The sequence below is a fragment of the Opisthocomus hoazin genome, chromosome 8 (assembly GCF_030867145.1).
Source record: "Opisthocomus hoazin isolate bOpiHoa1 chromosome 8, bOpiHoa1.hap1, whole genome shotgun sequence".
NCBI classification, from domain to species: domain Eukaryota; kingdom Metazoa; phylum Chordata; class Aves; order Opisthocomiformes; family Opisthocomidae; genus Opisthocomus; species Opisthocomus hoazin.
The window spans coordinates 39693147-39721084 of NC_134421.1; the positions used below are offsets into that span (position 1 = coordinate 39693147).

Below are 27938 nucleotides of genomic sequence, written 5' to 3' on the forward strand. Positions count from 1 at the left end.
TAGTGGGGATATAAGCAGACCTTGCAAATAATTTTTTAAGACTCTGTACTGATGCCTAATCACCTTCTGTATACAAATATAGCAAGAGTAGTCAAACTTCCTAGCAGGTTTTGTAGACTTCCTGTTTCATCTTCTTAGAAAACTGTGCTTTGAATAATACACCTTGTTTTAGGTAGTGGGGGGATGTGTGAGTTTGATGACAAGAGGAAGTAGCTGATGTAATTCAGCTGTAGATGAAATCCTACATAAGCAATAACCATCAAGTTCTGGAACAACTAATCATCAGGTAATTTCTTGACTGTGACTCAGTCTGTCAAATGAAAGGACTTAGGAAGATGAAAGATTATATGTTTCCTCAGAGAGATACCAATCACAAACTAATCACAGTATCTTGGGAAGCATCTAGCCAAGCAGAAATTAAATCTTCACTGGGCTTTTCAGTTACACAGTTCTAGTCCAGATGTTCATATTGTTGAAATGTCTTTATTTGTGAGGGAAAATAACGACATGAAACACCACCATCATGGGGTGTGCACTAACTGTGACGATTGCTGACAGGAGGTGGGAGAAACTTTGTTCCACACTGCCTGGGACATGGGTCCCGCTGTCTTAGGAGGAAGGTGGGGCAGAAGAAAGTTAGTAGCTTTGTCACACCGAAATATTTTCATGTGTGCTCAATGCTCACCTAAGCAGACAACCTTAGAGTAAAGTTTTTAGATGCCTCCAGGCAGCTTGATGAAAATCTGCCTGTTTACTGTCTGCCAGGGTGTGCGCAGTGGAAGAAGAGTGGACTAACAAGAACAGAAAAGATACAGAGGCATTTATGGGAGGATTGGAGAGGAAAAGACAGTGTGCACTGGCAAGGTTAGACCACCACTAAACCCCTCAGTATCGATCTTGTTAAATAAATATGGAGCCAGTGGGACAGGTGTAGGTGAAGTGCCCATGTGTTTTTTGTGAACTTAGTTGGCTAGATTAGCATAGGTGAGAAGACAAGAACTAAGTGATAGTGCTGTGAATTCGAGCTTCTGCATGTACCTTAGTTCTTACTGCTTTTTAATGGAAGGAATTGCCCAAATGTGGTGGAATCCTTCTAGGGAAGAAATAATCCAAGTAAAGTTGATTTTGATGATTTCAAGAAGAAATCTCCCTTTTGAATGTAGTCAGTGAGAGCAACAGTCCATAAGAATACATGCTTGGGCTTGTGTTCAGATTATTCAGGTTAACAGGTTTTCAATTTAGTTTCAATTTAGTTTTTTAATTGGACATTTATTGTTTGTTGTGTTTTCTCTCTTAAGCATAGTTTGATCAATCTGTATAAGCAGGTTTCCGATACCTAGGGGCTTTATAACCTTGCTGACAAAGCCACAGCATAATCCGATAGTTGGAAATGTTTATTTAGGGGAATTCAATAATGAGCTGTGATTTTTGAGCTATGTGGTGGCCCGGTGTTGTGCTGACATACAAAGGTGTGGAGGTGGAGAAGTCAGCACTGCTTGAAGTTTCTGGGACCCACACAAGCCTCTTAAAACATGCACTCTGCTGCCACTTTCTAGCCTTTGAGAAACAGTCTTCAGCAACTGTATGAGGACACACAGGAAAGGGGCAAGGGCTGTCTGGGCAAAGCGATCTCATACAGCCCCCAGAATTTGTAAGTTTTTTCTTTTTTTCAAAACTTTATGGAGAAAAGTTGATTTTCTTGTGGAAAGCAAGTGTTTGAGATACTGCCTCACTGCATTACGATGATTTGATATGCTAAGACTTCAGAGGGCTGTTGGTGGAATCGAGAAATGATTTCCTGATTTCACACTAGGCGGGATGTGTCCTTTTGATGGTTTTTCTATTTACATTATTTTCTAAGTTTCTCTGAAGAATCAGAAGTTTGTCACTATTGATAAGGAGACTGGATTCAGTGGACTATGCTTTGAGGTAGTATGGATACATTTTTTTAAGATGCTTGGGTGGTCTTATTCACGTGTTAAGAGTATTCTGGCTTCACGAAAGTGTTTTGTTCCAAGACGGAATGACAGTGATCTTGAAGTCTTTTGCCTTTCCAGTGAAGAGACATAGTCTGCCTGTTGGAAACATGAGGATGTGTGAAGTTATCAGTCCACTGCCATTGTGTGGTCCTCAGGCATTGCTATACTTTGTTTTTTCCTGTCACATGTAGTTTTTCTTTGGAGCATGAAATGTGTGGGGCAAGGGAAAGGGCTTAATATATGGGCATTTCAGTCTAGTGTCATGGTCTGTAATATATAGGAGGTGATATATATGACTGGATGATTGCCTTGTCCTGTCTGGATTCAAGATCTGCTAGTCCCCACTAAAGATTTATACATATTTTTTTCCACATACTTCCTTCTAGAAGAGCCTGTTTTCTGGGAGAGGAAAGAGGCACTGTACTGAGCTTTTTTGACTCTATGACCTTTCTTTGTGGATGTTGTACAAACTTTCTCCTTCTGTTAGCCCTAGGACACTCCCCTGGACTCTCTCCTGTGGCTCTTTTCTGTACTTCTTTTATTAAGTATGACTGCAAACTCTGCGATTCATGGGATTTGGGGTGCTGCAACATGCTGTGATACTACTTTTTGAAAGTGCTGTGCAGGCTTATATCACATAAGATCCCTTATAAGATATTATAATTAATATTTTGGAATTTGAAAAGAAACTTTTTTGTCACTATGCCCATCACTTCTTTTGCAACATCAGTTACAAGAATTGACTTTTTACATGCTGACAAATTAATAAGAAGTTTGTAAAATTAAGGAGCTGCAAGTCAAAAATAAAGAGTAAAGGAGAAGTGAAAGTAACAGCAGTAATGGTAATTAATATAGATCACACAATAAAAACACTCGTACTTTTAGATATTTTTAAATTGTCTACAATTTAGACAATAAATCTATTTAAACAGAATAGATAAACCTCTCTGTGAATGAATTGTAGTATAATTGATTTACATCTCCAAATCAATGATTAGTAAATTAGGCCTCTAACATGTAATCTGGAACTTGAAAGTGGTAACCTACTCTTGTTATTTCATGATTATGCTTACTTGATGAGCCTTGATTGTCCCCTAAGAAACAGAGACAGATATGTGATTTTCTTTACCTAGCAGTTATATTACTTAGCCTTTACACTTTGAATAATGTAATTGCAGTAATGGACCTATTTAAAAAAAAAAAAAGGCAGCCAGTTTGCTGTGAAGGTATTTTATGTAACCCTTAGATACAGAATAGGAGCTTTAGTGAGCGATCTAGTACGAGACGTGTCAGCACGCTGCTGCAAAACCCAGTACTGCCGGGGCACAGGAGTGGCACTGGGCCAGGTCATGATATAACAAACACCAAGCCTGGGGGGGTCGTTCTGTCATGTGATTGTTGGAGACTTGACCCTACTTCTGATGGTGGGAAAAAAAAAGGCAGTCACACAGAAGGTCCATTTAACATACTTCTAGCAGTGATGGTAAATAGCTGGGGTAATCAACATACAAATAGGTAGTGTTTAAATAACTGTGTGGGGTGATGATACATCAAAGGGCTGTGATAACAAATTAATATGTGGCTTGAGTGATCACCCTTTGTCCTGCACCGTCCTCTTCCAGAAACTGATTGTCTGTTAATGCCACTCACACTGCTGTCACGTCTCCATTTTCCTTTTCGCCCCTGAGCTGTGTTGCAGGCAGTCATAGCTTCCTTGGCGTGACCTGAGACACGGCTCTTCTGCCCTCTCAGTAGCTGTCTGTACTCCGTATTGCTTCAACATCCTTCACCTTCTACTTATGTGTGCTTTTCTGGTTCTTTCGTGTGTTTTTTTTTCTCCTCTGATTTTTTTTTCTTGTGAGATCCACATTCCTACAGATGGGTTTAGAATATTCTTGGAGCTGATTCAATCTTTTCATTTAGAAATGCAGTCATCTTTAAGAAAATGTATCAGTTCTATAAGCAGAGTACTAACACTTTCTTACAAAATCATTGTGTGTTTTTTTTTTTTTGTTTTCTCCTGAAGCCGTATGCGTATTTGAAGGCAGAACCTACATTGAAGGACAAAGAGAAACTGTGTATTCAAGCTCAGGGGACTGTGTTCTGTTTGAGTGCAAGGTAAGAATACTGCTGATGGAAAAAAAATTTCTTGCATGGTAGAAATATTAAAGTCCCACTGGAAGAAACTGTTGAAATACAGACAGGTCTACCTTAGGAACTGGCAACAGAAAAGGCAACTAGGGGGTCCTGTGTTTATTTTGTCTTACGGAGTTTCACATCAAATTTTGCAAATACATTTACTTTGCATAGCTGCTAGCTTTGATTATGCAGCTTGACAATCAAGCTGCATTCTTTCCTCCTTAGGTATCATCTCCATCATCAGTAATAAAACCCCAGCAGACTACCTCATGTTTCCACTGACACATGTTCAATGTTGTTGTTCAAAATTATGCGCTCAGGTATGAGAGACGCATGGGCGTGATGGGGGCATAATTTGGAATTCAGGAGAATTCTTAGTGGAAAAGCTAGATGAAAGAAGGAAAAGAGCTGGCACACCAAGTGTCTGGTTGTATTTCTGGTGATGGAAATTGGGTAGAGTCATTGTTTTATTTGTAAACGGAACACACCTGATGCTGAGTCAGTCTTGTCCTGCTGCATGAGCAGGGTTGCTCTTCAGGGCACAAGTGCACTTTAAGGGCAAAATATACCCCAGGGACAGCTGCGGGTTGGGAATTACATCAACTGCTGCAGTTGGTCCCCTGTTGCCTCTGGAGGGGAGGGATGGGGAGGAATTTCCGCTGGTTACAGAGCTGTGTGGTGGAGCTGGAAACCTGAACGCACATTTCGAGGGCAGAGAAATAGAGGGGAGAAGCTCCTCTGGCCACGCTGCAGCTATCTATCGGACCAGTTTCTGGAAATCTCAAAAACATTTTTGTACAGTTGTGAAAAAGTTTGTTTTTACAACGAGGAACTGGGGACTGTTGTCTTACTGCTGTTGATTTTAATCTTTCTGAGCTTAATTCCTGGAGTAGGAGCTTTGAAACCCTCTTCAGAAAGGAAAGGAGAAGCTGACCAGAAATAATTTGGGATTCAGTCGTACGCTTTTCAGGGCTGTGAGCTTGTATTTTCAACATGACAGCTGGGACATGAATTCTGCGATTAGTCAATGAATATAATTAACAACCATCAGAAGTTATGTGATGTTACCTTGTGTTTCTGGCAGCTGGCAAGTGCGATACTGTATGAAGAAAATGCCTCTGTTGGCTACGCTAGTCTGTATTTTGTTGATTACACTTGTTTGCTGGTGGGCTGCCTGGCTGTCCTGGTAGAAAGATTAAGCAGCAACTTCGGCTGATTCACATGCTGTTTCTTCAAGGACCAAAGTACATACAGTTTCTGCTGAACAGCCTTGTGAATGATAATTCAGAGCAGAAAATCCACATACTGTAAACTGTGTTGGTCAGCTAGGAAGTCATAGGTGGGCAGTATTTTATTACTACCAGAGTTTTCATAAAAGGATATAATTAACGACTCCAGCTCAAGAGAGACTGAATAGGAATGGCGCAAGTACTGATTTTATGCTTGAAGGCTTATGATGATGTTATCAAGGCAATGTAGGAAATTTCTTCTTTTCATTTGCACGTAACTCTAAACATGATTTTTTCTTTTGTTTGGCTGCTGCAGTTGTGTCTGCTACAGGCACACACTTTTCTGTTTGAATATTTGAAAAAAAGTGAATGAAAATTTTTCTTCCAAAATAGAATTTGTAAAAGAACTAAATGTAATCCAGGCTATTCTAATTGTTATTATTCCTGTCAAAGGAGTTTGTTTTCTTTATTTTGTGGGATTGCTGGGTTTTTCTTGTTCTGATGTGCAACACCTCTGTGGCTGGTTTAATTTTCTGTGTTATCAGGTTAGGGTTGGGATCTGTGTCAAGATTGCTTAAGATAAAATTTGAGAAGTAATTTTGATATTGGCTGTTATGTTCATGTTTCATTTTTGTATTTCATGCTTCATGTTTAAATCATGAAGAATATTCAAAATTAAATGCTAGGTTAAGAATAATAATACATGCAATGGCTTATGCATGATTTTAGGCACTTTTCTTGCATGTGGAAATACAGGGTCCTGAGTTCAGGGAGCCCATATTTCACCCAGATTGCTGATTTTAAGGCAGATGCCTCTCAAGGACATGTTGTTTGCCTTTTTTTCCATCTTTGCCATATCATTGTTAGAGTATATTAGATTAGATATAAGGAAGAGATTCTTTACTATGAGGGTGGTGAGGCATGGGAACGGGTTTCCCAGAGAAGTAGTGGATACCCCCTCCCTGGAAGTGTCCAAGGCTAGGTTGGACGGGGCTCTGAGCAACCTGGTATAGTGGAAGGTATCCCTGCTCATATGGTGGTGGGGGATGGAACTAGATGATCTTTAAGGGCCCTTCAAACCCTTACCATTCTATGATTCTGTGATCATGACTAGAGCACTGCAAGACACAGTAAAATAGGGCCCGAGGGAGCCCAAAGGTGGTACATCTGTGGTAGCCAAATTGCTAAGGCAGGCATTTCAAGTGGTCAAACTGCAATGATTGCATGTGACCTGCACGAAGTGCCTGAAGATACTCAGATACCATCTTGCCATTGGACATTTCCAGATGTCTGATCCAAGCTTAGCTGAGAAACCCTTTCTTTCCTAATAGGGAATCAGTGCCTGTTTTCTTCAGTGTTACTACCACAGTGTTGAAATCAGAGATGTTCAAGTTTGATTGTACTTGCTGTATAAATAGCAAGTTGCTTTAGAGTATTCATTGTGAGGACCCTTGACTCTGGAATCTGCTGCCTCAGTTTGTGAGAAATAATTGTTACTCTTTCAGCCATAATTTTAGGAGAAATTTCTGAGGCAAGTTGCTTGACAGCTAAGAGAAGAGAAGAATGAGAGCAGTTTCCACACTTTTGCTTGCTTGAAAAGGGTTGCATATAGGGAGGTTCCTGATGCTTTTGTTGTGCTATGTTGTCCTTTCAAATGCTTTTCGAAGATACCTGGAGTTTGGCATAGGCAGTTTTTTGTTTGCACATTATAATGCCAAAATTCTAATAAAACTATCATTTATCTGTGTTTCTTCTCTCACAACATTAACCAGTTACCTCAATTTCACAGAACCACAAAATGCAGCGTATTCCAAAAGACAGTTGTACAGCTTTGAACTGCCCAGAATCTCAACAGATCCCCTTATCTCACAGTTGCTGCAAAATCTGTAAAGGTAAGGTAATAGCGGGATATATATAAGCTCAGTGTAATTTTCCATTCTTATAGGTTACATAGACTTTTTTCTCATAATTTCAAATAGGACACTCCTACACATGATAATTGCTATAGATCTTGGGAAGCTGAATAGATAACATCTGCATCGTGACATCTGAAAATTGTTTGTAAAATGTCTAATAAATTCTGTCAAACATTTTACTGGCACTTGTGCTTTTCATTCTAGCCAAAAGTGGGTGAAAGGTCAAAGAAATCATATACAAATTAGTGATTTTCTACCCTTCTCCCACTCCGGTGTCCAAAGAAACTGAGATTGGAGAAATGACCATGTTCCCCAGCATCTTTTGGAGATGCTTTGCGATGCCTCTTTCAGAGGACTGTGCTATGCAGTTATTTGAAGACTGGAGGAATTTGTTCATCTGTTTGGGGTTGTAGTCTACATCTAGAAGCAGAAGCTTTGGGAAATATTTTTGTATGCTACATACCTTTATGTGCTACACCTAGACTCATCCTTACCAAAGGGGAGAGGTTCACAAAGTGCTCTGTGTCTTGAGCCCACTCTGTTTATGTGGACTAATACCAGTATCTTCAAAGCTCCGAGCAATTGCATGAAGTGGCTATGTCTGTTTCTTCTATAGCTAAATAATGATAAATTGATACTAGGCATGAAAGAAGATGTTAGACTCTTGGGCTGATTTTAGGTATACTTCAGTGAAGAGTGCAGCTCTACTTGTTTCTGTGGTACTCGGTGCAAGCATGAAGGATATGATTAATGACATCAGGCAGAGAGATAAGAAAGTAGAAGAGAAGAACTTAAAAAAAGTTGATAGGTCTTGAAGTCTGTCACAATCAAAAAGGATTTTTAAAATGATAATTTTCTATAAAATCTTCAGTGGCTTAGAGAAAAGAATTCTGTTTCTTGTACCTGGTATAGCTAGAAAACTTTAATATATGTCAGAGGAGCGCTTTCTGAACATTTTCAATTCTACCTGAACCATACTAGCTTGGCCTCTCATGAGCGAAGGAGCTTATTCTTTAAACAATAAGCTGCTCTATGCTATTATTCAGCAGCATGTATTTTTTTTATTAATACAGCTGACAGATAAGTGTTAAGAATCTTAGAAAAAACAAAAAATCAGTAAAAAAGCTGTCACCCTTTCTGGATAACATGTACATTCTTAGTTATTTAATACTAAAGTCTGATACAGCAATCCAGGCCAGGAAATCCAAAAAGAAGACTACTGCTTTGTCATTAACTCAGGCTTCAGTGAGACAACGAAAAGGCAAAGAGTAGATGTTGCCATGGCCAGAGGTAGCTCTTGACACACACACTTCTGCTGTCATCAATGAGTATTGAAGACCCATAACGCTGATAGAAGTGCGGAGCTTTTTGCTTCTTAATGTCCTAACAGCACTGTGGTAGCTACAGTGAAGTATAATATTTAAATAACATTACCTAATTGTATCTCTAGGCTACAGGGAGTCAATCCACAGCAGGAAAGAAAGGGAGAGAGAAAGCAAAACATCTGCCTCTCGTGTGATGGTAGGACTGTGATTGCATCATGACCGTGTCACTGGGTCTCAGTACTAAAACATTCTGCCTTTACGGGCTCTTCTGTTTCCCTCATTTTGTATTGCTTGGTTCGTGTTGCTTCACACTGTTCACGAGCTGCCCAAGTGCAAGACACCTCTGTGACCTGATGTCCAAGCAGACTCTGCCGTTGTCCTGCTTGAAGTGCTCATTTAACTTAGCTTCTATAAAGTTAGGGGTAGAAGCTCTTTCGTAGCAAAATATGAAGCAGAAGGCAGGTGGAGTGGTAAAAATAATAATCTTTACTGCCAACAAATACTTGTTTGTTATCTTGTGAGGCCTGTTTTGTAGCCTGATCCAGCTTGCGTTCTGGAGCTGTTGCTGTTCCACCAGTCCTGGTCCTCGAACCTGACCCACATTCGCCAGTTCTCTTGTAGGAGATTTTGAGACGAGAAGATAGTTAAACAACAGTGAAGTCAATTCTAATGCTTCAGTTAAAGAAGAAAATTTTAATCAAATGAAATTATTGAGAAAGCAATGAAGGAGACAAGCTCCACACCATTATAGACAGATGTGGAAATTGTGAAAGCTTCAAGTCAGTTACTACAATCAGCTTGAATTCAGCGTAAGAAAGGGTGCTTTAATGGTGTTCAGCAACATAGCAGTGTTAGATTTCATGAGAGCAAAGAGAAAGAGTTTAGCAAAAACTACTGAGTTGAAAGGTTCAATCTGTATTTTCCAGCCTGGAAAAGAACTTCAGAATCTTAAATATTTGTGACTAAGGTGCAGTGGAAAGCAGTCACATTCAGGAAAAATGGAAGGGAAAAAATAGGAATATAGGAAATAGGGATGGCTAAAAGGTGAGATGAAATGGAAAGTATGATGCAATCAGGGAAAAGTCTTCAGTCAGTGGAGCTTGAAAGGAAGAGATAAGGAGAAGAGGAAAGCAAAACAAGTCAATGCTAATCAAAGACTTTTGGTTAAATATGGAAGGATTCTATAAATACACTTGGGAACAAAAAGTGCTAGGAAAAAAAGTAATACCACTAGTAAGTGAGCTACTGAGTGTCTAGGCTATGGAACTCTTCTATAAATGTCCAAAAAAAAAAAGAGAAAGAAAACAAAGAAAAATACATAATTAAGAAGTGTCCTGTAAAAGTACTTAACAATGACAAGGAGACAGCAAGGGGATTTAAGCAAGCCTATCCAGCCGCCTTCGATCAATGCCAGAACCTGAAATTGAATTGAAGACGTAGACACAGTCTGTTCTTGTGACCTTTACTACTCCTTTCATCTGTTTCATGCTTGGTACAATTTATTTTTCTGTATCTCATGCACAATAGAAAGGTATTCTTTGACCTAACTGAAAAAAAGATAGGACTGTTTTTGACAGGGATATTTTATAATCCTCAGATTCTTTTTAACCCTCAGTTGTATTTGTTTCTATACAGGCCATGATTTTTGCACGGAAGGACATAACTGTATGGAGCATTCTGTCTGCCGAAACCTAGATGACAGAGCTGTCTGTAGCTGCCGAGATGGCTTCCGAGCCCTTCGAGAGGACAATGCCTACTGTGAAGGTAATACCTTGTGAAGATGCTTAGCTCTGCTGTAGAAGTTACCACGGAAAGAATGTATTGATTCATGAGTAGTCAAAGGGATAGGCCTGTTAGATGCAGTGAATTAGATATGCAGCATATTAATCAACTAAAATAGCTCTCTCTCCAATTAAGTTCTTTGAAAAAAAAAATCTGATCAGTGTCAAAGTTGCAAGTTAGTATTGCTGAGTTCTTAAATTTGAAGCATACTTCCATAGGAAAGTTTTATTTTTTCATAGTATTCAGATGTTCAGGCAACCTAAAACTCATCCATTTGAACAGCATGTTAGTACAACATTCCATTTCTCTTTTCACTGCTGCCTGTTGCCATTCTCTCTCCCTAGGAAAGAAGTTAATGCTATAGACTCGATACTAGTATTAATCGTACTGAGTAATGATTTATTATTCAAGCTGCTCTGTTTGGTATCAGGGAGCAACAAGCTACTTAATCAGAAGAGAAGCCTCTATAATTTGTGTCTAGTGTAATCCTGTGGAAAAAAACCCATCCCCACTCCAGCAGCAAAAGCCAACGTCCCCTGCACAATCTCTTCACTTTTGTGCTAACTGCTACTCTTCCTCATGAAAACCCTAATTCTGCAAACACATAATACTGGTGTATTATGAGGCCATTCTTACCATAAAAGCTAAAGTGTTGGCAGCAGGATGACCTTTGACTAATAAGGAGTTTGGTTCAGATTTAGCCTGCTAAATTGAAAGTTAAGCATCTGTGAGTAGAGTCTAAGGTACTCTGCAGTCCCACCTAATACCTGGGTTGTTCTCTGGCTATGCACAAATGAACGGGACGAAACAAGGCCTTTTAAGACTGTTCCTTTGGCTGAACTCTGCAACAGTTCATGCCTGCAGCTTACTTGAGTTAGTAGCTGCATTAACGTCAGTGGGAATGCACATCTCCAGATTTAGATTTGAGAATTCATGACTGTTTTCAGGAAAGGAGCATATAATTAATTCAGCTTTGCATACCTCTCTGCTTAATGTTTATGGTAAGCCTTCTGATGGAAGCCTGTTTTGAGAACTAGAACTAAAAATTATGCAGAAACAAATCCCTTGCCCCTCATCATGTCCCAGCACGCATCTGACATCAGGACCTGCTGTATAGTTTGTTCAGTGTTGCAGCATCGGCCACTTTTTATGCCATAGTCCCTGGAGACTATGCCGAGGCTTAGGCTGTGGATCTGCATTTCTGGGAACTCATCAAACATTTCCTTTTTGAGGGAGTCACTGGAGCAATGGAGTTACAGTGAATTCAGGTGCTTTAAGGTTTTTTTTTCTGTGGCTCTATTGTTACTCTGCTGAAGAAAAGCAGAAAAACAAGTTATACTCTCTTAGTGATCTCCACATCATTCTAATTAGTCTGTTGCTATGTGTGCAACTTGCCAGGCATGTCCTAAGAAGAAAAAAAAAGAAAAGAAGCATTTTGATCAGCATTGGTGGTGAAATGATTAGATGAGGGTTGCACAGCAGATTATCATATATGAGACTGATGCATTCATATTACAAGTGGATTTACCAGTTTGTGCAGTACCTGAATTCAGTATGATAATTCTTGGAGATTTCTTGGCCCAATTGCTTCTGTATGGGCAAATGATGTTGTTTATGTGTGGTAATTATCAATCTGCTTAAGTGCTTTCAAAAAACTTGTGTAACTGAGTGAAAGGTTGGGACACATAACTTACATAAAAATAAAAATTGTGTTACTATGTTTGGATGCTGTCTTAAAAATGTGCATGATTTAGGGCCTGATCCAGGAACACTCACTTACACTGAGGATAGTGGCAGTCAGTCCCATTAGGAAGATGTGTCCATCAAGCAAGCTCATGAGGTTGGGTCCCTGCCAGATGAGGTTCTCCCAGCTGAGGGTGAAGGTAACTCAGCAGTCAAACCAGCCTAGCTTTGCTGCCAACCATGTGCCATAGCTGCGGTGTGGGCACCGCACTTGAACTATGGACATTTGGTACAGGGGTCCAGACCTGGCCTTGGCTGGCCATCCGTGGCTGAGTGTGGAGGTTGTATGCTGGGAGCAGGGAAATAAGGTCACAGGCTGAAACTTTAGGATTGTTTTTGTGGAAGACGAGGGGCAGGGGACTGAAATATCCGTGTTTCTTCAGAGTTGTGCTTTTAGCATTGTATCCCTTTTTCCATCCTAAAAGTCTCTGAGCACTGAGTTTTTTATTACTGGAAGGAGAATTACCTTACTCTTACCTTAATATGAAACAATAGCACAATGGCAACAGTGTAACACCAAGTCTTTTCAGGGTCCCATCCCTCATCTTGAAAGGCTGAAATGGTCCCAACCTCCCTTTCTCAGCACATACCCTTTCTTCACTGTGCCATTGTTGTGGCTTTAATTACGAGAAATGCCAAGTGTGGAAAAGTTGAGTTAACCCAAAGGGTTTCAGAGAAGGCTTTTTGTAATGGATGGAGCCCATGGGTATGATAGCTGTTTCTGTGTTTGCGCTTCACAAACTTCAGATACACTGCAATGTTGGATGTCATTGATTCTGTGTTAGAGGCAAACTTCACTGAATACAATGCTGATTTGTGCCTCAGCACTGTCAAAATTCAAAGAATAAACAGAAGTAATGATGCTCCCATTGGCAGAACTTCTGCTTAAGGTAGAAGAACAAAAATAAAAATATTCAAAGCTTCTTTCAGTGTGGGTCTGGAAAAGCTGCATAAATTTCTGAATGATGGAAGAGTTTGGCTTCAGTCCTAGAAAGAACTGGTGATTTTCCAAAGCTGTGTGATGTCTCTAGATACTCTTATGGTGGATACCTTTCTGTTTTATAATAATAATATTTGTTAATATTTATGTCACATTTAGCTTTCCCTTGGAGAACTGGTAAAAGCAACACTTAAAGAATTGGGATTTCTTCATTTACATGCTGTAAGCCTTTTTCCAAGTACTCTGAAATCTATTTTCTGCCTCAGGTTATTATGTAGTTTGAGTTACCTTATCGGCAGGTTGGGTATGGATTAGGCTGTGCTGCCCAGGTGTAGATGCTTTTGAATATAGCATCCTTGGTGTATAGCCTACCTAACATCACGATTTTACAAAAACAGATGTTCTGATGAAGTGTAATTAGTTTTTCCCAAAGCAACACCTGCAGTGCCCTTAAACTGATGATCACCTTCTGGGATATATTTCAAACAGTGTTTGGTACCCGCTACAATTCTGGTGGTGGAGTTATGCTGAAAAGGTTTTTAAGGATAAAATTTGTGACTCTTGGCTATCAGGATATTCTGATTCCTCTAGAGGAGTGGAATATACCCATATTTCAAATAAGATGGGTTTTCAAATAGTCTGCTGATGGCAGTTTTAGCTGTTCTCAGATGCTTGAACCTAAGCTGTTTTCACGCACCATGTCATCCACTTTCGGTGGTCCTCTAAAGATATGTGTGTGAAGGAGGTGTTACTTGTACCCTTTGTGAATTGTACTTGGACAGATTGCTTGAAATCCAAGTTTATGATTTAGTAATAGCACTCAACTACCTCTGTGCAAAGTCTGATTTCACTTCAGAAGTGTTGCCAAGGATTCCTGATTAAACAGAAAGGAGACCAGGCTCAAGAAAGCAGACAGGAGAATGCAGTAATCTTTTGTAAGCACTGGGACAGAATGTAATCTAAGAAAAACATGTTGTTTGCTTCTTTATCAAGAGGATTTTGCCTGATACAGAGTCCATTTCACATCATGTACTGGTTTTGACTGGTATGGAGCTAATTTTCTTCATTTTCCTCACAGCCTGTATGGTGCTGTGTTTTGAATTTTTATCTAGAACAGCTTTGATAGCACGCAGATGTTTCAGCTATGGCTGAACAGTGCTTGCACAGCAGCAGGGCCATCTCTGTTTCTCACTTCCCCCGCAGCGAGTAGGCGGGGGGTGGGCAAGAGGCTGGGAGGGGACACAGACAGGACAACTGACCCCAGCTGACCAAAGGGATGTCCCCAGCCTCAGGCTCCATGATGATGTCGTTCTCAGCAGTAAAAACGGGTGGCCGTTGCTTGAAGACTGGCTGGGCATCAGTCTGCTGGTGAGAGCTGGAGTGTGATTGCCTGTGAATCACTTCTTTTCCCCTTTTCCTCCTTCACTTATTAAATGGACTTTGTCTTGACCCGTGAGTTTTTTTTCTCACTTTTGCTTTTGTTATTCTCTCCCCAGTCCCACTGGAGGGGGGAGCAAATGAGTGAGAGACTGGTGGGTGCTGAATTGCTGGCCAAGGTGAACCCTCCACTCGTTACAAATTTACCTTATGGGTGTGTGGACCATAATGTTTATCTTCTCATATTTGGGAATTTAATTGTACTAGTTGCATGATTTACAACCTAGTTAACTTATCTTAACAGTTTGGAATCATTTAATATTATTAAACAAACTTTTGTGAAACCATTTTCCATTTTTATTCTAATTTATCCTATTACCTGAGTAACTCTGCTAGTTTCTCCGCTGTTGCCATGTTTGTCCCAGTTTCAAATGCAGCAGCTGAAGTGAGACCAAAGACTGAGTGACTTCGTCTAAATTTGAGAATTGCATCAGCTTCGCTGATGATTGTCCCTTGAGGGGAGAAAGTCTTCACTTTAGAAATCTGCTTTTGGATAAGCTGACTTGATTTGAGTCATCGTGTGTGGTGGTCCTTTAATGCTTCATCCTTCACAGTGGGAAGCAGGCAGTCTTAGAGGATGAATTGTCTCTTTCCAGAGTAGATGCCTGAAGCAGGTCGGAAGCGCCACTTGGTTGGACCTCATCAGGTTTCCCTTAGCTCAGAGTAGTATGCTCTCATTCTGCTTGGAAACATTTAGTAATTTATCCCTGTGTTTGGTTAAAAATGCTAATGTGTTATTCAGCCCTCTTCCTCAACAACAAAAGCATTACACTTCTTCACTTACCTAATTAGTACAATCTGATGTTAATCTTACTGTTAATCTTGTTGTTTTAAACTACTGGATTACAAAAATAAAGTACATCTTCACAATGAGCCTGATTTCTACAGATTGCAGCGAAGAGAAGAGATCTTACAAAAGATAAAAAGTAATAATCAAATTGCGGTAGGATACATGTTGCACCACGTTGGCCAAGTGCAGTAATCAACAACACATTTTTTGTTTTGGCAAGTGTAATACTGAGAAGAGTCTAAGTAAGACAGAGACATCTGTAATGGAGATAAACCCCAGTGTATTGAAATATATTCTATTAATTCCTCCGGGTCTTTCATAACCAGTACTGGGCTATCTGCTAGCTTTGCTGTCTTCACAGTATGCACTGTATTCTTTGGGTGAGAGTCTTACCTAGGAGCTCTGCAGTACTGTCAGTTCTGTGAAACTGGGAAGGTTATCCAAGCTTCCTCTTGATACATAAATTCTTTTTTCTAAATGAGATGTGGCAATAGTATCACACATAGCTAAGAAATAAAGATTTCCATCTCCATCAACTGGCACTGTTTGAGTCATTACCTTATCGTTTTGGGTTGGGTTGGAAAACTAATCAAGCAGAAATAAAAACTTTCACTCCAGGAGGACAAAATGTTATTTCCAAATCTCTATTTAAAAGTAATTAAACATCATTAATATTAAATTTAAACATTAATATTAAAAATTTCAGTATATTATCAATTATTAATATTTCTCTTGGCAAAGGCATTAAGTGTCATCTTATTTCCATCATTATGTTACTGAGGCATCTAAATATGATTAATTATCTGGCCAGGTCAGTGTATCAGAGTGGGCCAAATCCTTCTTGTCTGCCATGGCTCTTATTCAGGAAGATAATAAAGCATATTCCTAACTTAAAGTATACAAGTATTATCCCTGACACCAGTTCGTAAAGTGTGGTGCATACTGGGGCACAGATAGTCCCACCGTGCGTAGCAGTGGAATGGTTCGTAGGTATACAGATTGGAGGATGTGATTGAGTGTTGTCTGATTTTGATTACTTCTACAGGAAGTATGTTCAGACTGATTCTACCATATACCCATAGCCAGGACTGACCGTGATGTTATTATGATAAAAAAAAAGCTGAAACTAATCGTATAAAGGGAGCCCCTTGGAAACTCTTTTAAAGTCTTCTGCTCTACCAGTGTCTGGTAAGGAGATGCTTTCTTGTACTGAAAGCATCCCTTTTCCGCCAGAAACAGCATACGTTGCAATTTGTTATTAAATGAGAAATTAAGGTGAAAGTTTTCATACAAATTGCTTACATCTGCAGCCTCAAAGTGAAAGAGAAAAGAAACTAAAGCCTTCATTTTGTTCTTGTTTTCCTTTATTTCCAGTTTTTACTAGTAGCTGGGAGGTGACTACTGGAAGAATTAGATGCTGTCACTGTGCTGAAAAGTACCCAAAGCCAGCTGGTTGGTTTTCTTTTGTAACTTTTAAAACCTCAGGCTAAAAGTGCAACACATCTTAGGATATGTAGAGGCTAGATCCCCAAGAGCTTGTAAAAAAGACGCAGAAAAGCCCCAGCATTAAACAAAACTGAACTTAAAGTAAATACTCTTTCATAAAGAGTGCAGAGCAATAGCAGCCACGGTGATTATATCTGTTGTGGTACTTTAGCTAGTGTGGCATCGTTTGAGAGACAGCTGAGATGTGATATCATCACTTTTTTCTGTAGAACAGGCAGTAATTTACTGGATAGCTTGCAGGAATATGCTCCATGCTTTAGACCCTACCTAAACCCCAGATGCAGGCTAACCCACCCACAGGGGCTTTACCACAGCTTACAGGTACTATCCTGTTATGCGTACATCTGTCCTCCCACAAAACGTTTTGACAATACACACATCCAGTACAATCTGTGCTGTCCCTTCCTAAGAAGAATCTGATATGTATTTGTAGTTTCTGTATTGTATTGTATTATATTAATGCTTCTTATTCCCCTTTTAAAATAGGGGAAAACAAAAACAGTGGCGGTGGCAAGTATTTCTGAATTCTTGACATTCACAGTTCAAAATGATGAGAAGCTGTCATACTTCAGAAAAAAAAAAGAAAAACGTTATTTTGCAATTCAAATTTAAAGACCTATTTCTAACTGAGTGTAATGCTGAAGGGGGATGGGCCATCAACTGGAGTCTCAGTAAGTTGTTCTGGTATTTGGAATTCACTAATTAATCATACACAACATCCTTTTTATTCTCAATATGCAGCTACAGCAGATTGGTTATTTGATACCTAAGGAAAGGCCCTCCCGGGATGCTTTCATGTCTGACAGAAAACTATATGTAATTACTTGTTTTATCGTGTATACACTACCATATGAATTAATTATAAGATATTAAATAGTAAGAAGATGCAGTTTGCCAAGTAAAACATTACATGATGGCAGAAAATATTTGTATTCAAAAATATACTGTGTGATATATATTTTTTAAACTACATAATGTATCTGGAGTCCAGTGATGTTTTGATGAGACTGAGATGCAGATTTTGTTTTCTTCCAAGAGTCTCACTTGCACTGGTAGCTGTTGAATATCTCCTACTGCATGTTTAACAAAGACAGTTTTATCTCAACGGTCTGTCTTCCTTTCCAAAAACTGGGGCAAGCTGAAATAAAAACAACTCTTTGTACAGCTAAAAATGATATTTCTGCTGTAATGTTGTATTATGTCCTTTCAAATCTGTATGGAGCTTCTGTCAAGGAACACAGACCTTGAGTGACTTTGCCTTTATTTTAAGAGTATTTTCTGTCCTAAAAGCCCCATCTCAGGCTGCAGGAGATGGCCGGAGAAATCATGAACTTAAGCAAAGGTCATAGATTTAAAATAATGTGAAGGGAAAAGCACCAAGATGTGTACAATGTGTGTATGTGTTACCTATGCACTTTAATTATGGCCAAGGAAAGAACACACCTTCTGTGAGGATCCAATAATTAGAATTTATTTTTAGTCTAATTGATGCTTTAACAGGGTAGTCAAGACAGAACAATCTCTTATTAGTTCAGTTACAACAGTGCTAACACCTATAATCCAACTCACCCGGTTTCTCTGAAGATCAATTAATAATTCAATAAAAATCAATAGACACAAGTAGTTGCCCATTTCCTTCTACCCTTCCTTTGCATTGCTACAGAGAGTTGTCAGTGGCCCAGGTTCCCTGCTGGAAGCAGCATGCTGGGGATGGTGGAAGGTTATTTTATTTTTTATCCTTGGTCTTTGTGTATGCTTGAGGTTATTTTTGTATGTTTTAACTCAATACATGGGGTATGTTCTTGTAGTTGGTTCACGAGGTTGGTTATATTATGAATGCTTAGGTTTTAGTGCTTTTCTCTTCTGGGGGATGAGACGCACTACTGCAGAAAGGTAGGCAAAAATAAAAATGATAAAAATTCCCAGCACCAAAAAAAAAATTAGTTTCAGAGGTAGATCACACATGTGTGACCACTGGGTAATTTTGCTGCTGGAGCTAGGCTTTTCCTGCCTGTTGGTAACACCAAAGGCACAGGGCTATATATATATGGAGAAGAAAAAATCAAAGATTATCTGCAAACGATAAGAGTGCTGACAACTATCAAGAGTGATGCAGTCAGCTGGGATAAATAATGTGGGCGACAGTGAGAAAATACACAATTTTTATTGAAGTTGATGTTAACATCTTTTGTGGAATATCTCAGTTGGAAAAACTGCTGCACTGGGTTTGGTAGGGCAAGGCAAACCGAAAGTGCAGTGATGGGTTTGTGACCGACTGGAGCAACAGTAGTAGTTAAACCATTGGCTTGCCTAGTGATGAAGAGCCTGGAAAGAGTAGTGGGAGGAGAAGGAGCAAGGACTGTGGGAGATCCCTGAGATATTTTGTCATCATAGTGGTTGAGAAAGGTTATATGCAAGAAGAGACACATAGGAGCATAATGTTGTGAAAAGTAAAGCATGCGAGATACTAAAATCAGGTTGTAGCTGAAAGTGAAGGAAGTCGAGAGAATAGGAGCTCAGAAATATGGTCAGGGGAAGTGGGAGAGACCCTACTAAGAGTGTTTTTATTGGAGCAGTAGACTGGGAAGTTTTAATGTACTAAATGTTCGAGCAAGTTGGAAGGAAGAGTTTGGGGATGAGTTAGCGTGTTTGGTAGTGAAAGGAAAAAGACCAATACTTTCACAGATGGGTAAGGTGATGGGAGCTTTCTTCAAAGTTATAGAAGTTATGGTCTATCATTTTTTTATTTTAAAGAGGATGAGCTGGTGAGGGGATGGGTTGAAGACAGGAGGAGAGACAAGGTGAGCAAGATCTGGAGACAGGACCAAACTTAGGTAGAAAGTGAGTGAGGGAGGAAAACAATCAAAAAGCTTGATGTCAGAGGTAGAAGGTCAGAAAAAAAGGGCTATTGAAAAGAAAAAGGACAAAACTTTTTTCCTTTGTGACCCTGTCCAGGATTCAGAACAAGTTGTGTTGATTTTAAAGCCATGTTTACCTTTTTCAGTGGTATCGATTGCTGTGATCGGTCACTCTTCGTTCTTCTCTTTTGTAGTCCCTTAATTGCTGAGTAACGTCTGCTGATCTTGTGATGCCATTTTTCTAGGTCAGGGACCAGATGAGAAAGTCTCAACCTTGCCCAGCTTGTATATTTCTGTATAAGGCAGGTCAGTAGTGATAAAAATAAGGGCCTGAATGCCCTTTATGCTGACTGTCATTACTGGCCTCCATCCTTGGAATTCTCAGCAGAGAAGCCCATGGTTCACAGGAATAGTGGGTAAATGATGCCCTTGCTCTTAGCGGTGGAGCCTTCAGGTCAGGGTGGACGTTTGCTGATGAAGTTGTGTGGGAAAGGTGGAAAAGCATTACCCTCTTCAGCAGGTAAATGTGGGGCCTCATGTTTATGGGCTGTGAAGACAAAACCTTTCATTAACAAAAAAACCCATGGTTTTTTATTTGTTTTGTTTTTAAATTGTAGGTCTAATCTACTCTGCTTTTTGTGTTCAGGGTAATTTTTGAAGCACTTACAAAATAATTTTTTATAAATACAGTTTTTTATGCTCCTATTTGCTCTCTTCCTAGATGCTTAATATTATTTGTTGCAGAAATCCTGCAAGAGCATCTCCCTGCCCACCATATGCCTCTGTAAGTGTGACCAGGGAGATCACTGGTGCTAGATGCCATTGAGTTTTAAAGGAAATGGCTGGAGGCAGGACGCTATCCATAAAGGATCCTCAGTTCTGGAAATAGCCTCCTCTCTTTACAGCCCAGATTTACTGACTTAGTACCAGACTCATTTGTTCTGGCTGGCTTTTGTGGTGGATAAAGGCAATGATGGATAGTGAGGCCTAAGGAGAGGATTTGTTTGTTAGTGTGAGTCTTTGGTCAACAATGATTTATAGATTGCAGGTCAAGTTCTCTTCTTATTAACGGGGTTGTAAAACATAACTGGGAATTTCACTCTGGGGAAGCAAACTCATTAGGGTGCAGGAGGAAGGGATACAGGGAAACTTTTCCTGGGTTGTATATTTTGCGTAAATTTTGTTTGAGTGCTTGGGGTGATAAAGAAAGGTATTTTTTTGTTTGTTTTGATGGTTTTGCAAGTGTAAACAAATCATTGAAGTGCAGATTCCAAACACTTTTGCACTAACCAGTTTTCCCAGAGATGCCTCTTTTATCTGTTCCGCTGGGAACAGAGCAGGTTGATGATCTCCATGACTACACTGTTGTCAGTACATCACAGCTGGTGGCTCAGTATCACATCACAGACTTTAAGCACACAGGTCTTTATTGTTGAGTGTGTAGAGCCATTGGAATGGTGCATTCATCCTATTGAACTGACTGACTTCGGCATCTTACTGGCTGAGCAGTAAGACATTAATGTGCATTAATATGCTAACCAGGCTTTTTGGCAGGGGAAATTTAAGATAAATGTTGTAGGTTTTCTTAGATATTGAAATGCATCAGGTTTTCATTTGTGTGTAGTACATTTGTGTCTAAAGGTGAATAAAAGGCTATGCCAGGGTTTCAACCAGTAAGCAGGATAAAAAGGCTTTTATTGTGGTAGCTTTAAAAGAGAACAGATGTTTGGGCTCTTTCCCTCCCCCAGCTCATTCTTCCTTGTTCTGTGATACCTTAACTAATGAATACGAAGTTTGCATATGGAGTGCTGAAGGGGGAATGCAATCGCATGGCTTTAGTGTGGTGAATCTCTGTGTGTCTAGTTGTCATTTGACTGTTACTTTGCCTTTTTTGTATTAATTATCTTTTATGTCCAGTGGCAATGTAATTTAGTGCTAAAGTTGGAAACTGTTTGTAAAAGCAGCTTCTTATCAGCTGTGCATCCATGGTGTAGAGCAATGGACTTTTGACGCTTGATTAGGGTGTTTAGGTGCCAATGTGATATAATAATGTGATAGTAGCAATAATAATCTCTTTATTTCCTTTACATTCTGTATAGGTTTTCTAGAGAGCTGGGTGGCAAAGAGTTTTGTTTTCCCATAAGTGTTTAAAAAATGTGGACAATATCTTTGCAAATCAGTCTGGAAAAAAAAAAGATATTTGTTCAAATGAAGCACTTCAATCGAAAGTTAATCTGATCAGTTCTGGGCTTTTTTTGGTAACAATTGAACAAGCAAGGTTTTGAAATAAAGGCAATTATGAATAATATTTTGCAAAACCTCAATATGGGATATGTTGGCAAAATGAAAGCTTTTATTTAGAACACTTCTAAATTAGGAGGGTTGAATCAAAGTAGCTCTGGCTTTAAGTTTTTCACTGCAAAATTAAAGCCATTAGCATTTTGGGTCTCCTGTGGCTATTTACCTGCCAAAGCAATCATTAATAGAGTTTCAGAAAGTTCTATTTAATGTTTTTGAGGCTTTGGATCTTTAACTAGAATTTTCTGAGAGTGCCAAAGCTGGCTTCTAGGCAGTCTGTTGATGCCAAGAACATAAGGCCTCTAATTACTCGAAGACTGATGTTGTTATTTAAATACAAATCAACACCATTAATTTAATATAGAGTTGTGAACTGGAATTATGAAAGACACAAGTTGCGCTGTTTGCGGTAGTAGCGGAGGCATATGTTGTAACTGTTGGCTGCTTTTGTAAACTGCGCATTTACGTTTCTGCAGAACATCTGTATGTCAGGAGATCTGAGCCATTTTCCACTTTCTGTGCCAAACCAGCTGCCTTGGTGGTAGTCTTGTGATAGCTTTGCTTTTTTTGTTGTTTTCTTCGATGACTTTCACAAAAACTGTTTCAAGCCTTAGTATGCTCACTGTAAATACACACTTATTTGTGTGTGTATGTATGTATGCCCCTGAAAATTACAAAATTAACTTTTCCAAACCAGCACCCTAATAGAGGTATGATTCTTCTATGCATGCAGAGCTTATGGGGAAAGGAAGGGGAGGACACCAGCTAAAGTATATTATCCATGAAACTCTTAGGAACTGAATTTGTGCAAAACAGACTGGGCTCATGACCCTGAGCATTCACAGTGGACACCTTTATGGTTTGTCGCCAGCTTCCCCCAGCTTCTCCAGCAGAACAGTTGCACTGGGCAGAGACACTGGGGAAAACAGAAGTTTTTTTCAAAACAGAATTAAATTAGGAAATGACTACAGAATCACTAATATTCAGCGTAGCACATTGCTTTGTACTGAAGGCTGTATTGGTTTTGCGTGGTAAGATTTTGGTAGTGGGGGGGCTACAGGGGTGGCTTCTGTGAGAAGCTGCTAGAAGCTTCCCCCATGTCTGATAGAGCAGTTGCAGCCGGCTCCAAGACAGACCCGCCACTGGTAAAGACTGACCCGTCAGCAATGGTGGTAGCATCTCTGGGATAACATAGTTAAGAAAGGGAAGAAAAAACACCCAAACCCGCTGTGGGTGAAAGGAGTGAGACGGTGTGAGAGAAACAACTCTGCAGACACAAGGTCAATGAAGGAGGAGGGGGAGGAGGTGCTCCAGACACTGGAGCAGAGATTCCCCTGCAGCCCGTGGAGAAGACCATGGTGAGGCAGGCTATTCCCCTGCAGCCCATGGAGGTCCATGGTGGAGCAGATACCCACCTGCAGCCCATGGAAGACCCCATGCCGGAACAGGTAGATGTCTGAAGGAGGCTGTGACCCCCTGGGGAGCCAGCGCTGGAGCATGTTTGCCGGCAGGAACTGTGGCCCTGTGGAGAGAGGAGCCCACACTGGAGCAGGTTTGCTGACAGGACTTGTGATCCCGTGGGGGACCCACACTGAGCAGCCTGTTCCTGAAGGACTGCGCCCTGTGGGGGACCCACACTGAGCAGCCTGTTCCTGAAGGACTGCACCCCGTGGAAGGGACCCACGCTGGGGCAGTTCGTGAAGAACTGCAGCCTGTGGGAAGGACTCACGTTGGAGGAGTTAATGGAGAACCTTTTCCCGTGGGAGGGGCTCCATGCTCGAGCAGGGGAAGAAGAGAATGAGGAGTCCTCCCCCTGAGGAGAAAGGAGCGGCAGAGACAATGAGTGATGAACTGACCACAACCCCCATTCCCTGTCCCCTTGTGCTGCCTGGGGGGAGGAGGTAGAGAAAATCAGGACTGAAGTTGAGCCCAGGAAGAGGGGAGGGGTGAGGGGAAGATGTTTTTAAGATTTGGTTTTATTTCTCATTATACTACTCCAATTTGGTTGGTAATAAATTAAACTAATTTCCCCAGGTTGAGTCTGTTTTGCCCATGACAGTAACTGGTGACTGATTTCTGCCTGTCCTTATCTTGACCCACAAGCCTTTCGTCATATTTTCTCTTCCCTGTCCAGCTGAGTAGGGGGAGTGATAGAGTGGCTGTAGCGGGCAACTGGTGTTCAGCCACAGTCAAACCACCACAAAGGCAAATTTCTTGTGGGATTGTAAAGGGAAAAGCAGGCAATGAGTGCAGTTGGGAAGCAGCTATTGATTGAAAGAAGCTAGGAAGTGGAGGAAGAACTGGGAGATAAGCTGTCTGGTTTTGGCTGGAATAGAGTTAATTTTCCTTCCAGTAGCTACTGTGTTTCAATTTAGAAGGTGAAGAATGTTGATAACACTGATGGTTTTAGTTGTTTCTAAGAAATCAAGGACTTTTTCCAGTCTCCCATGTTCAGCTAATGAGCAGGTGTGCAGGAGCTGGGAGGGAGCACAGCCAGGCAGCCAGCCCAAGCTGGCCAGTGGAAAGATTCCATACCATGGACATCATGCTCAGGTTGTGAATGGGGGTTGGCTGGGGGACAGGAATCCTCCTTTTCTGGGAGTTCGGTCTTTTTTTCATGAGTTCCACGTTCCGTGATTGCTGCTTGCAGACTGGCTGCGAATCGATCATCGCACGGTGAGATGAAAATTGTGTTGTGTATAGCCAGTCTTGCATAATAATTATTATTACTAATATTAGTATTAATATTTTATTTAGTTTACCTTGTTCCATTCTACTCCGCATCGCACTGGGGGGGAAGGGGAGGGGTGATCAAGCAGCTGTCGGGTCCTAGTTGCCAACTGCCAGGTTAAACCACGACATTAAGCATATGACCTGGACAGGAGTAGAGGAGTTAGCACTGTTGACATCTAGCATCACAGCATAAGGAAGTCAACTCTGATTTAAGTTTATACATCCAGTCTATCGTGATGAACTATCATTGGAGTCTGGAATACAACATTGTTTTCCATCCAGAGATTTTATTTTCAACTCTGAAAGCTGTAAACATCATTGAAAACAGTGAGGAAGTCACAACTGATGAGCAGGAAAAAAACAATCCAACAATCCACGCTTTGAATTTTAACATACTTTTGGTAGCAAGTATGTTACATGACAAGATGTATAGAGTATCTCAGTGATGCTGTCTTTGTCATTAGTATTACAGGAACAGCATGCTACTAATCACTTCCAAATTAATACAGCTTTTCTTCTTTATGGCATAATAATAGTGTGCAGAAGTTTTTTTTTATATTTGTAGTCCTTTCTCTGTCTCACCATTGAAGTATAACCTGCTACAAAAAGTATGTCTAATTTTGCAGCCCAAGGGAGTACCGAAACCAATTAGGTTTTGAAGTCCATGTCTATGGTGATTTATGCCTGGAATTTGCTCTAGGACTTTGTATTGCAGTAGGTATTCCACCCCAATTTTCTGAATTTGAAATTTTTTCTATGAGAGCAGGTCTTTATGCAAATCCAATTCTTTCAGGTTCCTTTCAGATAAGGTGTGGCTATATGTATTTATATACATATGTAAGTATGTATAGCTATAGATAAATGTATATATATTAAAGTTACTGATTGGCTAAAATTTAAAAGAAAAGTTAAAAGAAAGTTGTGTCATCTTTTCAGATCTTAGCATGTTCCTTACAGTTCCTTCCCAAAAACCTGTTAGATCAAAGGCATGTTGCATGCATATAGCAGTGTGTTTATATACTGATGACTGCAATGAGTGCACAGGTACAGTGATGGATGACATTACAGTGCTGAGGCAGCTGGTCTGCTGTTTGGGACCCCAGTTTTTTGGGGTTTTTTTTGTTGTTTTTGTTTTGTTTTGTTTTGTTCGTACTTGAATCATAGGAATAACATCACAGGCACTTCAGAAGGACTTAGGAAAGATGTAAGCCAGTGTAATCTTCTTTGTAACTGCACTAACAACAGTTCACAGAAAGCTCATGCTGCTTCTCTTGTTTGAACACTTCAAGCAGTTGTTTTAAAGGAGAAAGGCAAAAAGCTTTCCAAAATGCCTTGCTGTTCAAGTAACTTTTTAGTCTAGCCCACTACTGATGGAAGTGAATAGTGGTATATCAAGAGACTGTAAATAATGCTGCTGAATTTGACTCGTGTTCCTCTTTGACTGATTCACAGATATTGATGAGTGTGCTGAAGGACGACACTACTGTCGTGAGAATACCATGTGTGTAAATACTCCAGGATCCTTTATGTGCATCTGCAAAACAGGATATATACGCATTGATGATTATTCATGTACAGGTAAGAGCTGTATCTTTGTGAAAGAAAATAACAGAATGATAGTATTTAGGAGCACTGATGTGATTCTTCTAAGGTTAATCTTTGTTAGAGTCACAAAACATCTACATGAAATGTTAAACAGAAGAAAGACTAAAATAATTGCAAGGATGTGGTGCAGAAAAGCTTGCAGATTATATGTGTCTTGTATTGTTTGCCTGAAATTGTGAGGCGGTCTGGATTGTGTCATACATCTGCATGGTTTTGGGTGCTGATAGAAAAGGTGAAGGGAGTAGGCTGAAGGGAAAAATAAGACAGCAAAAATAGTGCCAAGGGTTACTCGGTTTCTGTGTGCCATACCACTACAATGTCACTTGGAGTATAATGACTCTCCTACAAGCTTTTGATGGAGTTAAATTTGCTCCATATTAAATCTGGCTGTTGCCTGGTTTTGAATTCTCCTCCATCAAGGAGGTTCTCCAGCTGAATCCCAAGTTCAGAGGGCAGGAGCTCTGCCTGCCTTGTGCCACTGGACTACGTGGTCAGTCTTATCTCTGTGTCTTCCCTCTTTGCTCTATTGCCAGGGGATGCTCTAGGGGAAGTGCTGGGTTCATACTGACTTTCTCTCTTCTAGTCTTCTTTTATTGCAAGGTATTTTTGGGTTTTGGAATGAAAACACAGCATTTAAAAGAGTCTTCCATATCAGAGCCAGGCTGACTGTAAGTGTTCCTGGGAGGGATGTGTTTTTTTGTACTAAACGGATAAAGTAAATATGATTCAAAGATGTGGCACAATCCCTCAGTGAAGAAAAACGTGTGTGCACAAAACAGGACCACTATGTTGTGTGCACAGGGGAATGCATTAGGTCTTTATGTAAGAGGATTTATTTGTTCAGTACAACTTTCATGGAGTTCATACTACCCAACAGTAGCACTGGCTATAAATGCAGGAGAGTATTCAGAATGTGAAAATAGCACTGTGAAATTAATTTCTAAGTTTATTTAATTCTATCCATTTTTTCGTGGCATTTTTGGGCATCGATGATACATTTTGGTACAGAAACAGCTACTTCATAAACTACCATAATTTGCTTGCCCAAACATGCACGGTGCTTGGAGACATGGATCTGAAAGCACATAGGTGTGATTTTTATGCGTACTGTCTTACCTGTACTTGACATTCGTTTCACATGCACTGGTAGGCATTAATTTACTTCAATAAGCCCAGATCTTGAAGGACGAAGTTAGAGGCTGCTTGCAGCAGGTCCTTTCTGAAGCAACCAGTATGTTTCTGATCACTCTTTCATATTTTCCACACTCCTCGCTGAGTAAAACAATTGTTTCACTACCTGCCGGGTGTGAACGTTGGGATTATTTTATGACTGACTTTATCTAAATCACCATGATACTTTTTTCACTTGGCCTCCCTTAACTTGCTGTTCTGATTGAACTCTGCACATGGTAAACCACTGCAAACACCTTCACAGGGGCACTTGGTGCCTATAAATACAAGACAAGTATTTCTCGGTGCTCCACATGCTACATTCCTCCTGTACTGTTGTACTGAAATGTACTGTTGTGAAATTCAGTGTAGTTCAAGAACTCCAGACAGTCAAACTTGTGTAAAACTTGCTGGAAATCCATTGCGGATCTCACATTCCAAACTGCGTTTGGCTCCACATTTGTAAATAATAGTTTTGCATGAAATCA

At 40.1% G+C, this 27938-nt stretch overlaps 1 protein-coding gene across 3 annotated transcripts in view; it reads left to right on the forward strand.

The window, feature by feature from the left end:
* Window positions 1-27938, forward strand: part of NELL2 (neural EGFL like 2) — a 155021-nt gene that overhangs the window by 60815 nt on the left and 66268 nt on the right. For all 3 annotated transcript variants that reach the window (XM_075428504.1, XM_075428506.1, XM_075428505.1), the window contains exons 10-13: window positions 4006-4097; window positions 7137-7239; window positions 10224-10352; window positions 26128-26253. In XM_075428504.1, coding sequence (XP_075284619.1) covers window positions 4006-4097; window positions 7137-7239; window positions 10224-10352; window positions 26128-26253 — 450 coding nt within the window. The remainder of the gene's footprint in view (window positions 1-4005; window positions 4098-7136; window positions 7240-10223; window positions 10353-26127; window positions 26254-27938) is intronic.